Consider the following 16,652-nt stretch of genomic DNA (forward strand, 5'->3'; position numbering starts at 1 on the left):
GTGGTGGATGGGGGGCTGATCAAGCGGGCTGCTTTGTCCTGGATGGTGTCGAGTTTCTAGGTGTGTATCGAGTATATTTTATTCATAGATTTAAAAGAACACGCAGCAGTCACAGAGTTAACGAGCTGACTCATTAACACAAGCGCAAGTTGTACGCTCGATAACGACCCAGTCATTTCGACATGTTAAAGCGATTAATACAACAGAAGCGATGTTACCCGGTTCCACTGGGAGGAGAGTGATCTCAGGATTCTTTCTTGTCTGCCTCGACATTTGTCTCTTCCTGTGCCGTTTTACACCTCTCCTTATCACGTTCGTATTCCTTGCAGTCTGGCTATTGTGGGAGATTGCTAACTTGCTGCTTCTAATCAAGGACTGCATGACCTGTTGGAAAAGCCTGCTGGGATACTGAGTAAATAAGCAGGTATAGGCGTTCCAGGCTATATCCTACAGCTTGTATCTATGGCTCTTTGTTCTTGACCCCTTAGTAGAATCACGGAATCATAGCACAGAGCTCGTTCAAAGAGCAATCCAGTTAGTCCCACTCCCCAGCTCGTTCCCCATATCCCTGCAATTTTTTGCATAAGAATTAGGAGCAGGAGTCGGCCATACGGCCCCTCGAGCCTGCTCTGCCATTCAATAAGATCATGGCTGACCTTCTACCTCAACTCCACCCTCCCGCCCAATCTCCATATCCCTCGATTTCCTTAGTGCCCAAAAATCTAGCGATCTCTGTCTTGAATATACTCAATGACTGAGCCTCCACAGCCCTCTGGGGTAGAGAATTCCCCAAATTCACCACCCTCTGAGTGAAGAAATTTCTCCTCGCCTCAGTCCGAAATGGCCGACCCCTTATTCTGAGACCCCTTATTTTCTCCTTCAAATGTTTATCCGATTCCCTTTGGAAGGCTGCTATTGAATCTGTATCCACCACCCAGTCGGGCAGTGCATTCTAAATCCTAACCTCTGGAACTCCCTGCCTAAACCTCTCCGTCTCTCTACCTCTCTTTCCTGCACCTATTGAATACAGGGGCAGGGAGGTGTTGCTACAGTTGTACAGGGCCTTGGTGAGGCCACACCTGGAGTATTGTGTACAGTTTTGGTCTCCTAACTTGAGGAAGGACATTCTTGCTATTGAGGGAGTGCAGCGAAGGTTCACCAGACTGATTCCCGGGATGGCGGGACTGACCTATCAAGAAAGATTGGATCAATTGGGCTTGTATTCACTGGAGTTCAGAAGAATGAGAGGGGACCTCATAGAAACGTTTAAAATTCTGACGGGTTTAGACAGGTTAGATGCAGAAAGAATGTTCCCAATGTTGGGGAAGTCCAGAACCAGGGGTCACAGTCTGAGGATAAGGGGTAAGCCATTTAGGACCGAGATGAGGAGAAACTTCTTCACCCAGAGAGTGGTGAACCTGTGGAATTCTCTACCACAGAAAGTAGTTGAGGCCAATTCACTAAATATATTCAAAAGGGAGTTAGATGAAGTCCTTACTACTCGGGGGATCAAGGGTTATGGCGAGAAAGCAGGAAGGGGGTACTGAAGTTTCATGTTCAGCCATGAACTCATTGAATGGCGGTGCAGGCTAGAAGGGCTGAATGGCCTGCTCCTGCACCTATTTTCTATGTTTCTATGTTTCTATGTTTCTATGTTTCAAGACTCTCCTTAAAACCAACCACTTTGACCAAGCTTTTGGTCACCTACGTTACTCTCTACTTATGCGGCTCGATGTCAAATTTCTTTAATCTCACAATACTCCTGTGAAGCTCCTTTGGGACGTTTCACTCTGTTAAAGGCGCTATATAAATACACGTTGTTGTTGTTGTAACCACTCGCGGGTACTTACTGTACACAGCTCGCTGATTGTAAGGGGTCTGGCTCCTAACCCGGGCTCTTCCTTTCCCCTGTTGTGAGCAGGTGATGTCCTGGTGATGGACGACTATGGTTACATGTATTTCCGGGACCGGACCGGGGACACCTTCCGTTGGAAGGGCGAGAACGTGTCGACCACGGAGGTGGAAGGAACCCTCAGTCGGACTCTCAACATGACCGACGTGGTCGTGTACGGGGTCAAGGTGCCAGGTAAACGTTTCTTTTCCACGTGTGTGTTTGTGCCGTGGAGCCGCTATTCTGTGGCCTTAAGTCAGCGACGGCGCGTAACTTGCAGTCTGACGCTGACCCACCCTTCCGTATCGGTGCTCCCTCCCCCCCCACCTGCCCTGCGGAGAAATGGCCGGGTTTTTGAGCTCCTGATCGCTGCCTGTCGAACCCTACCGGGAGGCACGTGTTTTAAGTGGCGGGTGAGGGCTCGGTGACGATGCCTGCCGTGGTGGAATAGGGCGCGGACACGCACTTGGGCGAGGCGGTCGGAGACTGTGCAGCATCATCGGTTATTGTCTTCCGAAGAGAAGGGGAGAAATTTGGGCACCAGGCTTAAAATGAAGGCCCCCCCCACCCTAATCGGGAAGCCTCTTTTCGAATCACTGGGGGGCCTCTGAGGGAGCGGAGCAGAAGCTGTAGGTTCACATGACTGATCCCTGGGATGAGAGGGTTGTCCTATGAGGAGCGATTGAGTAGATTGGGCCTACACTCTCTGGAGTTTAGAAGAATGAGAGGTAATCTCATTGAAACATACAACATTCTGAGGGGGATTGACAGGGTAGATGCAGGGAGGATGTTTCCCCCTGGGCTGGAGAGTCTCGAACCAGGGGTCACAGTCTCAGGATAAGGGGTTGGCCATTTCAGACTGAGCTGAGGAGGAATTTCTTCACTCAGAGGGTGATGAATCTTTGGAATTCACTGCCCCGACGGTCTGTGAATGCTCGTTTATTCAAGGCCGTGATCGATAAGATTTTTGGAGTCTAGGGGAACGATGGGATATGAGGATCGGGCGGGAAAGTGGAGTTGTGATCAACCATGTTCTTGAGCCTGCTCTGCTATTGAATGAGGGGCCAAATGGCCTGCTCCTATAGAAACATAGAAACATAGAAAATAGGTGCAGGAGTAGGCCATTCGGCCCTTCTAGCCTGCACCGCCATTCAATGAGTTCATGGCTGAACATGCAACTTCAGTACCCCATTCCTGCTTTCTCACCATACCCCTTGATTCCCCTAGTAGTAAGGACTTCATCTAACTCCTTTTTGAATATATTTAGTGAATTGGCCTCAACAACTTTCTGTGGTAGAGAATTCCACAGGTTCACCACTCTCTGGGTGAAGAAATTCCTCCTCATCTCGGTCCTAAATGGCTTCCCCCTTATCCTTAGACTGTGTCCCCTGGTTCTGGACTTCCCCAACATTGGGAACATTCTTCCTGCATCTAACCTGTCTAACCCCGTCAGAATTTTAAACGTTTCTATGAGGTCCCCTCTCATTCTTCTGAACTCCAGTGAATACAAGCCCAGTTGATCCAGTCTTTCTTGATAGGTCAGTCCCGCCATCCCGGGAATCAGTCTGGTGAACCTTCGCTGTACTCCCTCAATAGCAAGAATGTCCTTCCTCAGGTTAGGAGACCAAAACTGTACACAATACTCCAGGTGTGGCCTCACCAAGGCCCTGTACAATTGTAGCAACACCTCCCTGCCCTTGTACTCAAATCCCCTCGCTATGAAGGCCAACATGCCATTTGCTTTCTTAACCGCTGTTCTTATGTCTGCAAATCTTTACCGCTGCAGTGATTGTTTCAAGTGTGGAACTGTGGCCTTTGCAGTGGGGCTTTCCAAGGGCAGAATCCAGGAGGGTCTTCACACAGAGCGAATGGATTTCAGGGTATGACAGTGGAGGCAAAAAGTCTGAAATCCATTTAAGGAACAGTTGGATGATACGAGGGAGGACAGCTTAAAGGGCCATCGTTCCCCGTGCGTGGATCCTGTGACCTGCTGTTTGTCTGCGCCCAGGGGCAGTAACACAAACCAATGACTTCTTCGCCCCACTGCAACGCTCAGGACAACTCCCAGTGATGCTGTATTTGCTCCCCGCCCCGTTTAGGTGCAGAAGGTAAAGCTGGGATGGCGGCTATCGCAGACCCCGACAGCCGGTTGGACCTGGAGAAGTTCAGCATGGACCTGGAGATGGCCCTGCCAGTGTATGCACGACCCGTGTTCCTGCGGATGCTGCCGGCAGTGAGCAAGACAGGTACGAGGGCACTCCGAACCCGGCAGGGAGTTACGGGGGAACATTCGGGGAGCATGCTGTGTCCCAGGGTGCTGACGGATCCAGTCTTGTTGCATTCACCGAGTTTTTAAAGGGGGCAGACAGCAAATGGACCAGATAACCTGCTTTGGTAATGATGGTTGAGGGATACATACTGGCCAGGCATTCCCCTGCTCTTCTTTGAAATAGTGCCCTGGGATCTTTTATGTCCATCTGAGAGGGGACAGATGGGGCTTCGGTCTAACGTCTCATCTGCAAGACAGCACCTCCAACAGTGTAGCGCTCCCTCGGTACTGCTCCTCCGACAGTGCAGCGCTCCCTCAGTACTGCCCCTCCGACAGTGCGGCACTCCCTCAGTACTGCCCCTCCGACAGTACAGCGCTCCCTCAGTACTGCCCCTCCTACAGTGCGGCACTCCCTCAGGACTGCCCCTCCGACAGTGCGGCGCTTCCTCAGTACTGCCCCTCCGACAGTGTGGCACTCCCTCAGTACTGCCTCTCCGACAGTGCGGCGCTCCCTCAGTACTGCCCCTCCGACAGTGCGGCACTCCCTCAGGACTGCCTCTCCGACAGTGCGGCGCTCCCTCAGGACTGCCCCTCCGACAGTGCGGCGCTCCCTCAGTACTGCCCCTCTGACAGTGCGGTGCTCCCTCAGGACTGCCCCTCCGACAGCACAGCGCTCCCTCAGTACTGCCCCTCCGACAGTGTGGCACTCCCTCAGGACTGCCCCTCTGACAGTGCGGCGCTCCCTCAGTACTGCAGTGGGAGTATTGAGCCTAGATTACGTGCTCAAGTCTGTGGAGTGGGACTTGAACCCACGACCTTCTAGACTCGGAGGCGAGAGAGTGCAACCCACTAAACCACGGCTGAAGCTGTACATTTGCTTATCCCGACACTGACATTTTCCTTTTCCTTCACGTTCCCAGGGACGTTCAAATTCCAGAAAATGGACATGAGGAAGGAAGGGTTTGACCCTCGAGTCATTAAGGACAGACTTTATCTACTGGATCAAAGACAACGGAAATACGTCCCATTGGACGCAGAGCTGTTCAGGAGCATCCAATCAGGGAAACAGAAGCTGTGATTAAAAAAAAATCTATATATCTATAAATATATCTTTACCTCATCCTTACTGCTGTCAGTAGCCATAAAAAGCAAAAGGGAGAATTAATTCCAGTTCTGTTACTTGACCAGATTTGCATGTACAGGAACTTTACAAAGATTTTCATTATTTTTCTTTATCTAAGTTTATTACAAATTTGCTAGTAATTTATGAAGAGAGATTATTACAATTTTGCACAAGAAAATTATAATTAATTTTTATTGTCTGTACTGTTTTGGGTTCTTAATCTTCAATTGGGACAAAGCTTCCTATTTATTTGTTTCTTCTTCAGAACCTGCGAAGTATCCGCGAGTGTTTGAAAATGTAATTAAACAGGATTCGAAAGGGGAAGTGAACTGGTGCGATTTGATCTCCCTCCGAAAATCGCTCGGTCCTGGTCCTTTATCTCGTCGATGGTTGCTGTTTCTGGCTCCAGGGAGAGATCTGCACAAGTTTAGTTCTCCGTTCCCAAGGAAGGATATAGGGTGTCCTTGCCTCCGAGGCAGTGCATCGGAGGCTCATTGGAGTGATTGCTGGGATGAGAGGGCCCCGAAATTGGTGGGAAGCTAAGTTCCGCCCAAGTACCATCCAAAGGAGCGCTGAGATCCTGACGGTGCTTTGGGCCGAAGTTTCGTGAAAAAAATCTGGCAAAGACGGGCCTTGCACACCGATTCTGGGCAGCAGTGGGTGGTAGTTCCCCGGCAAAGTACCGGCGAGGATATTGTCGGGCTCAGGGAGGGGGGGGCGGGGGGGGGGAACTGATCAAATAAAACGTTTTCGAAACATAAGTAAAAACCCACCAGAAATCCTTCGGGAGGACCCCTTCCATCTAAATCACTGCAAAAGAAATAAAGAGAGGTGCATTAACTTTTTTTTGCAGGTCTTCATATTTACCGTTGAGGTCAGACCCACCTCTGCCCGGCAGTCTTTCCCCTGCTGGAGCGGAGGATCGCCTGGACCAAGCTGGGGATGCAGCTGGTGGGCGGGAGGACTCTTGTGTGGGGGGGGGTGGCGGGGGTTCCCCACCGGTGGGAGGACCCGACCAAACTCGCTCGGAGGGGAGAGCGCCGAGAAAATTCGGCCGGCAGCCGACGGTGTGGCAACCAATTTCGGCCCCTATATCGAAATTTACGGCACGGAAGGAGCCCATTTCGGCCCATCGTGTCCGCGCCGGCCGACAAAGAGCTATCCGGCCTAATCCCTCTTCCCAGCTCTCGGTCCGTAGCCCTGTAGGTTACGGCACTTCAAGTGCACATCCAAGTACTTTTTAAATGTGGCGAGGGTTTCTGCCTCTATCTTTCAGGCAGTGAGTTCCAGACCCCCACCACTCTCTGGGTGAAAATATTTCCCCTCAAATCCCCTCTAAACCTCCCACCATTTACTTACTGTCCTGTGAGGAGAGATAAAAGAAAAAGACTTGCATTTATGTAGCGCCTTTCATGACTACCGGACGTCTCAAAGCGCTTTACAGCCAATGAAGTACTTTTGGAGTGTGGTCGCTGTTGTAATGTGGGAAATTGAGTAGATTGGAAGTGCTGGATCGAGATTGCCAGCATTCGCGGTATTTTTCTCTCTGGAGTTTAGAAGAATGAGAGGTGATCTCATTGAAGCGTATAAAATTCTTAGAGTGCTTGACCGGGTAGATGCTGAGAGGTTGTTTCCCCTGGCTGGAGAGTCTAGAATCAGGGGCACAGTCTCGGGGTAAGGGACCGGCCTTTTAGGATTGAGAGGAGGAGAAATTTCTTCACTCAGAGGATGGTGAATCTTTGGAATTCTCTGCCCCAGAGGGCTGTGGAGGCTCAGTGGTTGAGTATATTCAAGACAGAGATCGCTAGATTTTTGGACTCTAGGGGAATAAAGGGATATGGGGATCGGGCGGGAAAGTGGAGTTGAGGTAGAAGATCAGCCATGATCTCATTGAATGGCGTAGCAGTCTCGAGGGGCCGAATGGCCTACTCCTGCTCCTATTTCTTATGTTCTTATGAGGTACTGGGGTGGATATGGGAGGTTCTCCTACCCACCCCTCCATCTGCTCAGCTGAGGTCTTAGCCCCTCCCTCCTTGGGGCAAGTGGCTCGTGAAGGACAGACCCTTGCTGTCAGGGAGAGAGAGGGTCAATCCCAGTCTCCACGGAGCTTTCCCTGCTAAATTGCAGAGACACCGTTTGACTCTTGCTGCTCCGTCAGTGAACAGAAATGGAGATTCGCCAACCTGCCTGCTGCTCGCGCCTCATTCTTTCCCAGCTGTGGAAATCCCTCCCTCCCTCAGTCTTCCCGGCGCTTGACAATCTAAACACTGCCTTTCACAGCTCAAACTTGCTCACGGTACTTCCTGATTTGCCTCACCTTTCCTGGTGGTGTCCTCCACTGTGAAGGTCGGCCTCTCCCCTGAAGGGGGCGAAGGCTTCTCGGCGCAAGTGGCCTTTTTGCAGCTGTTGCTAGGCCCGAGATTGGTCAAGAGAAAGGACAGAAGCGAATGGGAGTGTCGCCTCATGGGAGGATGGAGCAATGTGAACACGTGGGACCCTCAACCGGGAGACTCATCCCATTCAGCTCCCCATCCCATTCAGCTCCCCCATCCCATTCAGCTCCCTCATCTCATTCAGCCCCCCATCTCATTCAGCCCCCCCATCTCATTCAGCCCCCCCATCTCATTCAGCCCCCTCATCTCATTCAGCCCCCCCATCTCATTCAGCCCCCCCATCTCATTCAGCCCCCCCATCTCATTCAGCCCCCTCATCTCATTCAGCCCCCTCATCTCATTCAGCCCCCCATCTCATTCAGCTCAACCATCTCATTCAGCCCCCATCTCATTCAGCCCCCTCATCTCATTCAGCCCCCCCATCTCATTCAGCCCCCCCATCTCATTCAGCCCCCCCATCTCATTCAGCCCCCTCATCTCATTCAGCCCCCTCATCTCATTCAGCCCCCCATCTCATTCAGCCCCCTCATCTCATTCAGCCCCACCATCTCATTTAGCCCCCCCCATCTCATCCCCATCTCATTCAGCCCCCCATTTCACTCAGCCCCCCTTCCCATCTCACTCAGCCCCCCTTCCCATCTCACTCAGCCCCCCTTCCCATCTCACTCAGCCCCACCCCCCTCATTCAGCCCTCCCTGAGTCACCCATCCCTCATTTTCCAGCCTTACCCAGGGTGTTTTGGAGAGGAGGAAAATAGTGCTTGACTTGGAGAGGGGAAGGGAGTAACTTTTTTACCCAGAGGATGGTGAGAATGTGGAACTCGCTGCCACAGGGAGCGGTTGAGACGAATAGCATCGCGGCATTTAAGGGGAAGCTCGATAAGCACATGAGGGAGAAAGGAATAGAAGGATATGCTGATTGGGTGGGAGGAGGCTCGTGTGGAGCATAAACATCAGCATAGAGCAATTGGGCCGAATGGCCTGTTTCTGTGCTGTAAATTCAGGGCCCGAAATTCATCGACATACTGCCCGCTTACTGCCAAAAAATATAAGGTTTGTCAAAAAACAGGTACATACCGCCCGGCGTAAGATTCACGAGTGACATAACACCGGGCGGTATGCACACATGTAGAACTGCCCACATACCGCCGGAACTGCATATCGTCCTGGAGAAGGTGGTTTTAAGTGGACCTTAAGTTGGCGGTATGTTCACAGAGCTGACAGGTTTGTTTGATATTACACAGATCTTTATAGTTCTCCAGTTTGGTGTATTTTTTAATGGATTGTAGTATTTTCTAGTAGTAGGCAATAATATAAATGGTCTAATAAAGTCTTATTTACTCCTTTATTAATGAACTATAATAACAATTTTATTAGTCATCCCCCAGTCTCTCTCACTGCCCTCCCCCCTCCCCCCCCCACACAGCAATCTCAGGTCGGCAGTCTCTGGCCTCCCGTCAGTGCCTCTCGGTGGTGGAGGAGGGGCGGGGGGGGAGCTTGACAGCCGCGCGCACAACTCGAGAGCCGAAGAGTCCCGAGTCGAAAGTCCGCCCCCGCCCGCTGTGCCCCGCCCCCGCCCGCTGTGCCCCGCCCCGCCCCGCTCGCTGTGCCCCGCCCCCGCCCGCTGTGCCCCGCCCCTGCCCGCTGTGCCCCGCCCCCGCCCGCTGTGCCCCGCCCCGCCCGCTGTGCCCCGCCCCGCCCCGCCCGCTGTGCCCCGCCCCGCCCCGCTCACTGTGCCCCTCCCCCACTCGCTGTGCCCCGCCCCGCCCCGCCCGCTGTGCCCCGCCCCGCCCGCTGTGCCCCACCCCCCCGCCCGCTGTGCCCCGCCCCGCCCCGCTCGCTGTGCCCGCCCCCACTCGCTGTGCCCCGCCCCGCCCGCTGTGCCCCGCCCCACCCGCTGTGCCCCGCCCCCCCGCCCGCTGTGCCCCGCCCCGCCCCGCTCGCTGTGCCCCGCCCCGCCCCGCCCGCTGTGCCCCGCCCCGCCCGCTGTGCCCCGCCCCGCCCCGCCCGCTGTGCCCCGCCCCGCCCCGCTCGCTGTGCCTCGCCCCCACTCGCTGTGCCCCGCCCCGCTCGCTGTGCCCCACCCCCACTCGCTGTGCCCCGCCCCGCTCGCTGTGCCCCACCCCGTCCACTGTGCACCGCCCGCTGTACCCCGCCCCAGCCGCTGTGCCCCGCCCCACCCGCTGTGCCCCGCCCCACCCGCTGTGCCCCACCCCCACCCGCACACTCCACTCCCGATACCGCCGATAAAAGCGGGATGATTCTCCCGCCCACTCGGCCCCAGTGGTACCGGGCGGTAAGAAATCTCGATGACCGCTGAAAAATGGGCGGAACTTGGCTTTGACCAAATTCGGGCCCTGTGTAAAGGAGATACCTTTACAGGGCCTTGGTGAGACCACACCTGGAGTACTGTGCATAGTTTGGTCCCCTTATCTAAGGAAGGATATACTTGCCTTCGAAGTGGTACAACGGAGGGTCACGAGATCGATTCCTGGGTCGAGAGGGCTGTCTTATGATGAGAGATTGTGTAGATTGGGCCTATACTCTCTGGAGTTTAGAACAATGAGAGGTGATCTCATTGAAACATACAACATTCTAAGAGGGACTGACAGGGCAGATGCTGAGAGGTTGTTTCTCCTGGCTGGAGAGTCTAGAACCAGGTGGTACAGTCTCAGGATAAGGGGTCGGCCATTTAGGACAGAGATGAGGAGAAATTTCTTCACTGAGGGTTGTGAATCTGTGGAATTCTCTGTCCCAGAGGGCTGTTGGCGCTGAGTCTTTGAATATATTTGAGGCTGAGGTAAATAGATTTTTGGACTCTAGGGTCAAGGGATTATGGAGATCAGGCAGGAAAGTGTTGAAGTCAATGATCAGCCATGATCTTATTGAATGGTGGAACAGGCTCGAGGGACCATATGACCTACGCCTGCTCCTATTTCTTATGTTCTTATTAGCCAGGAAACCCCAGAAAGTGTCGGAATAATCGGGGCTGTCGCGTGCGATCGCTTATATCGGTAACGGGAAACTCGCCTCACAATTTCAGTCCTTAAATGCAGTGCCGACAGTGGACAGTATCACAACTTCCACTCTCTGTGACTGAAGTGAGTCGCTCTCACTGCACAGAGGGGTGCTGTGATGTGTTGACGCAACGCAGGACCGTGAACTGACGCGCTAGATTACCCAGGCAGGTTCCTGATCAGGAACACCATTGTAAGTTGTTGTTGAATTAGCCACGCAGATGCCTCCTCCTAAGCCACTCCCCCCTCTTTGGTCTCGGCCACTCGGGTATCTCCTCCGGAACCGCAGTTGGACAACTGGCACCGACCGATGGGTTGGTCACTCTCCTCCTTCTCTGCTGTGTGATTCTAACCCTAAAAGCTGGCCCATTTTAAGAAGGAATAAGAGCAGGAGTAGGCTATTCGGTCCCTCAATCCTCTATCTCATGGCTGATCTTCTACCTTGGCTCCACTTGCCTGCACTATCCCCATATCCCTTGATTCCCTTAATATCCAAATGATAGCTGCAGAGTGATTCCAGGTGAAAAGATGAGGAGGAAAAAAATATCGAGGGGCTGGGTGGTGTTATCAGTTAAACGCTGGCTTGTCCCTTCTGGGGTATTGTATTCAGCCAGTCTGATTGGATGAAGATTCCCTCAATTTCTGCTAGCTGTCGAGGTCAGAAAGAAAAGGAAGACTTACATTTATATAGCGCCTTTCACGACCACCGGACGTCTCAAAGCGCTTCCCAGCCAATGAGTACTTTTGGAGTGTAGTCACTGTTGTAATGTGGGAAACGCGGCAGCCAACTTGCGCACAGCAAGCTCCCACAAACAGTAATGAGATAATGACCAGATAATCTGTTTTTTGTTATGTTGATTGAGGGATAAATATTGGCCCCAGGACACCGGGGATAACTCCCCTGCTCTTCTTCGAAATAGTGCCATGGGATCTTTTACATTCACCTGAGAGAGTAGACGGGGCCTCGGTTTAACGTCTCATCCGAAAGACGGCAACTCCGACAACGCAGCACTCCCTCAGCACTGCACTGGGTGTGTCAGCCTGGATTTATGTGCTCAAGTCCCTGGAGTGGGACTTGAACCCACAACCTTCGGGCTCAGAGGTGAGTGTGCTACTGAGCCACCTATAATGTCACCTATAAATTACAGCCATCTTAATTCAGCCCCCTAGTGGGCAAGGGCCAGCTACACAAATCTGCTCCCACGGGGCTGGAAGGTTGTCACTATCTGTGGGACTGCTGCCCCAGCATGGAACGGGGAAGAAGGGGAACTAAAGCGGGAAAATATCTGCACTACTGCCTTGTGCTATGCACTTGCATTACTCAAATCCTGCCACTGGGCGCCACTGTTCTGGTATGGGGACCGACAAGAGAATGTCTTCCCCAGTCCGAGATCTCTTGTCCATTTAAGGGAAAAGGCCAGTGGTCCAAATCATGCCGAGGAGGTCTTTAGTGCGACTATATCTAAATTGGGGACCAGTGAAGTTTAGTGCACTGCCGCTCAACCTCTTCTATAACTTGCCTGTTGCTCGCAGATCTAATTGAACTCCCGGTCCGGCAACGCTTTCGGTTTCAAAATTCTCATCCTTGTTTTCAAATCCCTCAATGGCCTCGCTATCTCTGTAATCTCCTCCAGCCCCACAACCCCGCCCCCCGAGATTCCTGCGCTCCTCCAATTCTGGACTCTTGCGCATCTCCGATTTTCTTCGTTCCACCATTGGCGGCCGTGCCTTCAGCTGCCTGGGCCTAAGTTCTGAAATTCCTTCCCAAAAACTCTCCGCCTCTCTACACCTCTCTGCTCCTTTTAAGACGCTCCTTAAAACCTACCTCTTTGTCCAAGCTTTTGGCCACCCGTCCTAATATCTCCTTCTGCAGCTCGATGTCAATTTTTGTCCAATTGCTCCTGTGAAGCGCCTTGGGACGTTTTACTACATTAACGTTGCTATATAAATGCAAGTTGTTGTTGTTGTTGAATGAGCAGCTAAGTTAACCTAATGAATGAATGCGACAGTATTGAGTAGACTGGGTCTTTACTCGTTGGAGTTCAGAAGGATGAGGGGGTGATCTTATAGAAACATTTAAAATAATGAAAGGGATAGACAAGATAGAGGCAGAGAGGTTGTTTCCACTGGTCGAGGAGACTAGAACTAGGGGGCACAGCCTCAAAATACGGGGGAGCCAATTTAAAACCGAGTTGAGAAGGAATTTCTTCTCCCAGAGGGTTGTGAATCTGTGGAATTCTCTGCCCAAGGAAGCAGTTGAGGCTAGCTCATTAAATGTATTCAAGTCACAGATAGATAGATTTTTAACCAATAAGGGAATTAAGGGTTACGGGGAGCGGGCGGGTAAGTGGAGCTGAGTCCACGGCCAGGTCAGCCATGATCTTGTTGAATGGCGGAGCAGGCTCGAGGGGCTAGATGGCCTACTCCTGTTCCTAATTCTTACGTTCTTATGTAGTACAAAAGGTAAGGGAATATAACCCTGATAAAGATGACAGAACTAGAGATCAAATGCTGTGCTTATACCTGTACATATTGTGTTGGGATGTCTTGTTTTATGATTAGGTAAATGTGCTCACCAAGATGGCAAATACAGGGAAAAATTAAACCCTGTCCCACATCTGCTCCCCCCCCACCCCCCCGTCAAGCACACTCGGGTCAGGGTGGAGCATGCAATACGTACAACGTTCCCTCTCCTCTGCTCCAATAATTTACCTTGGTCACAACCTCTAAAGAGTGGGTCCCTCACCGCAGCAGAAGGTCAACCTTCCGTTACCCACGGCAACAATTCTCGTGTCCTCACCTGACAGCCATGGCCCATTTCAGGGTTAGTTTGTACCATGACTTTACGAGCAGGAAGAAGTGGGTTAAGACTGGCCCAAACCAACTGGCCTCTGGGACCTTGAAAGCCACCAGAGAAAGTCCTCGCTTCAGTTTGAACCCAGTTTCCCCGAGCGATCGCCCCCCCCCCCCTAGTGGGGCTAATTTAACACCAGGCAAAAAACGGGTGGAACAGCAAACTGAGCAAGATGTAAAACGGGCGGTTGATTTGCTGTTGTCCATTTTTTGCCCGGTGAGAATAGTTAAAATGACCACCCCCCCCAGTCCCCCTTCAGAATGGGTGCACTTTTGGTCATACCTGCTCTGACTGACAGAAACGTTCATATCTAAGTTAGATAGAATCTGAGAATTTTACAACTCAGAAGAAGGCCATTTGGCCCTTCGTGCCTGTGCCAGCTCTTTGAAAGGATTATCCAATTAGATCCATAGCCCTTGGACTTTACTCATTCCCTTTTCAAATTTTTATTTTTCCAATATTTATCTACTTCCCTTTTAAAAGCTAGTATGTCTCCTTCCATGACTGAACAACCATGTTAGAATTGTTCTTCCCTCAGTTCTCCCTTTGTTTTTCAGGTGATTCATCTTAGATCTCCCATTACCAGGAGAACCAGCTTTGCCCTGTATGCGTCATCAAAACCCATGGCATTTTGAACAGCTCCACCACCATATTTCTTCTTAACCTGCTCTGCTTTAGTGAAAGGAGCCCCAGTTTCTCCAGTCTGTCCTCATAACTAATGTCTCCTTATCTGTGGTGTCATTGAATCTATTCTGCAGCCTCTCCAGGGTCTTGCCATCCCTCCTAAAATGGGTCCCCAATACTGGGCACAATATTCCAACTGCAACATGACCATGGTTTTCCATGGCAGAACGTTACTTCTTTTGACATTGAATTTACAGCACAGAAACAGGCCACTCGGCCCAACAGATCAATGTCCACACGAGCCTCCTCCCGCCCTACTGCGTCTCACCCCTATCAACATATCCTTCTATTCCCCTCTCGTTCATGTAATTATTTAGCTTCCCTTTAAATGCATACATTTGCCTCAACACTCCATGTGGGTAGCAGGTTCAACATTCTCGCCACTCTCTGGGTAAATTGACTCTGAGCTGAGCTTCCAACCCTTTATCGCCTCCACCAAACTCGTCTCCAGGACGGCAAATGTAATGTTGGCCTTTATTGCAAGGGGAATAGAGTATAAAAGCAGAGAAGTCCTGCTACAACTGTACAGGGTATTGGTGAGACCACACCTGGAGTACTGCGTACAGTTTTGGTCTCCGTATTTAAGGAGGGATATACTTGCATTGGAAGCAGTTCAGAGAAGGTTCACGAGGTTGATTCCTGAGATGAAGGGGTTGTCATATGAACAAAGGTTGAGCAGGTTGGGCCTATACACATTGGAGCTTAGAAGAATGGGAGGTGATCTTATTGAAACATATAAGATTGTGAGGGGGCTTGACAGGGTAGATGCAGAGAGGATGTTTCCCCTCGTGGGGGAATCTCGAACTAGGGGGCATAGTTTCAGAATAAGGGGTCGCCATTTTAAAATGGAGATGAGGAGGAATTTCTTCTCAGAGGGTCGTGAGTCTTTGGAATTCTCTACTCCAAGAGAGCTGTGGAGGCTGGGTCACTGAATATATTTAAGGTGGAGATAGACAGATTTTTGAACTATAGGGGAGTCAAGGGTTATGGGGAGCGGGCAGGGAAGTGGAGCTGAGTCCATGATCAGATCAGACAGGGGCCAGATGGCTGACTCCTGCTCCTATTTCTTATGTTCCATCACAAAGACCGACTACTTCAAGCTCCGAATCATCACCTGCCTCCGCCCTAGCCTCGGGCCACCTGCTGTCGCACGCCTTTGTTACCTCCAGTCTCCATAATTCTGCTGCTCTCTTGGCCGGCCTCCCACCCTCCGCCCTCCGCGAACTTCAGCTCAACCACAACTCTGCTGTCAGTACCCTGTTCCGCGCCGAACCTCGCTCGCTCATCACCCCCTGTCCTCACTGACCTGCACTGGCTCCCGGTCCTCCAAAGCCTTCCTCTTCCTAAACCCCTCCACCTCTCCAATCTCCCTCTTTGCTTTTGTCGTCTGTCGTCATAGAAATTTACGGCAAGGAAGGAGGCCATTTCGGCTCATCGTGTCCGCGCCGGCCGACAAAGAGCTATCCAGCCTAATCCCACTTTCCAGCTCTAGGTCTGTAGCCCTGTAGGTTACGGCACTTCAAGTGCATATCCAAGTACTTTTTAAATGTAGAGGGTTTCTGCCTCTACCACCCTTTCAGGCAGTGAGTTCCAGACCCCCACCACCCTCTGGGTGAAGAAATTTCCCCTCAAATCCCCTCTATTCATTCCAACAATTACTTTAAATCTATGCCCCCTGGTTGTTGACCCCTCTGCTAAGGGACATAGATCCTTCCTATCCACCCTATCGAGGCCCCTCATAATTTTACACATCTCAATCAGGTCTCCCGTGATCATCATCTCGAGTGGTTTGTCTATGTCTGTCCGCGAGAGCTCCGGCTCAATTCTCCCTTCTCCAAGTCACTTTGCCTCATGCTTCCCTCCGCAATTCTCCGCACAGCCTCCCCTGCTTCAGGGTGATCAGAAGCATTCCTCCTTTTCCTCCTTCCTGGTCTTTTTCTTTTTGTCCGTCCTCTCTGAACATCCCATCCTCTGGCAGCACATGTCCAATCCAATTAATTTGCCTTTTCTGATTTCAAAATTCTCATCCTTATTTTCAAATCCCTCCCTATCTCTGTAATCTCCTCCAGCCCCACAACCCCCCCCCCCCCCCCCCCACCCCCGAGATGTCTGCGCTCCTCTAATTCTCGAGTATCCCTGATTATAAATCGCTCAACCATTGGTGGCCATGCCTTCTGTTGCCTGGGCCTCAAGCTCTGGAACTCCCTGCCTAAACCTCTCTACCTCTCTTTCCTCCTTCAAGACACTCCTTAAAACCTACCTCTTTGACCAAGCTTTTGGTCACCTGCCCTAATTTCTACTTATGTAGCTCGATGCCAAATTGTTTTATCTCATAATACTCCTGTGAAGCACCTTGGGACGTTTCACTACGTTAAAGGCGCTATATAAATACAAGTTGTTGACATCAATCAACAACAAATTT

At 51.5% G+C, this 16,652-nt stretch overlaps 1 protein-coding gene across 1 annotated transcript in view; it reads left to right on the plus strand.

The window, feature by feature from the left end:
- Window positions 1–5,670, plus strand: part of LOC139233165 (long-chain fatty acid transport protein 4-like) — a 79,934-nt gene extending 74,264 nt beyond the window's left edge. The window contains exons 10-12 of the mRNA XM_070863761.1: window positions 1,922–2,086; window positions 3,991–4,137; window positions 5,081–5,670. Of these exons, the coding sequence (XP_070719862.1) occupies window positions 1,922–2,086; window positions 3,991–4,137; window positions 5,081–5,238 (470 nt within the window). The 3' untranslated portion in view covers window positions 5,239–5,670. The remainder of the gene's footprint in view (window positions 1–1,921; window positions 2,087–3,990; window positions 4,138–5,080) is intronic.
- The last annotated feature ends 10,982 nt before the right edge of the window (window positions 5,671–16,652 follow it).

This window comes from Pristiophorus japonicus, chromosome 20, assembly GCF_044704955.1.
Source record: "Pristiophorus japonicus isolate sPriJap1 chromosome 20, sPriJap1.hap1, whole genome shotgun sequence".
Taxonomy (NCBI): domain Eukaryota; kingdom Metazoa; phylum Chordata; class Chondrichthyes; family Pristiophoridae; genus Pristiophorus; species Pristiophorus japonicus.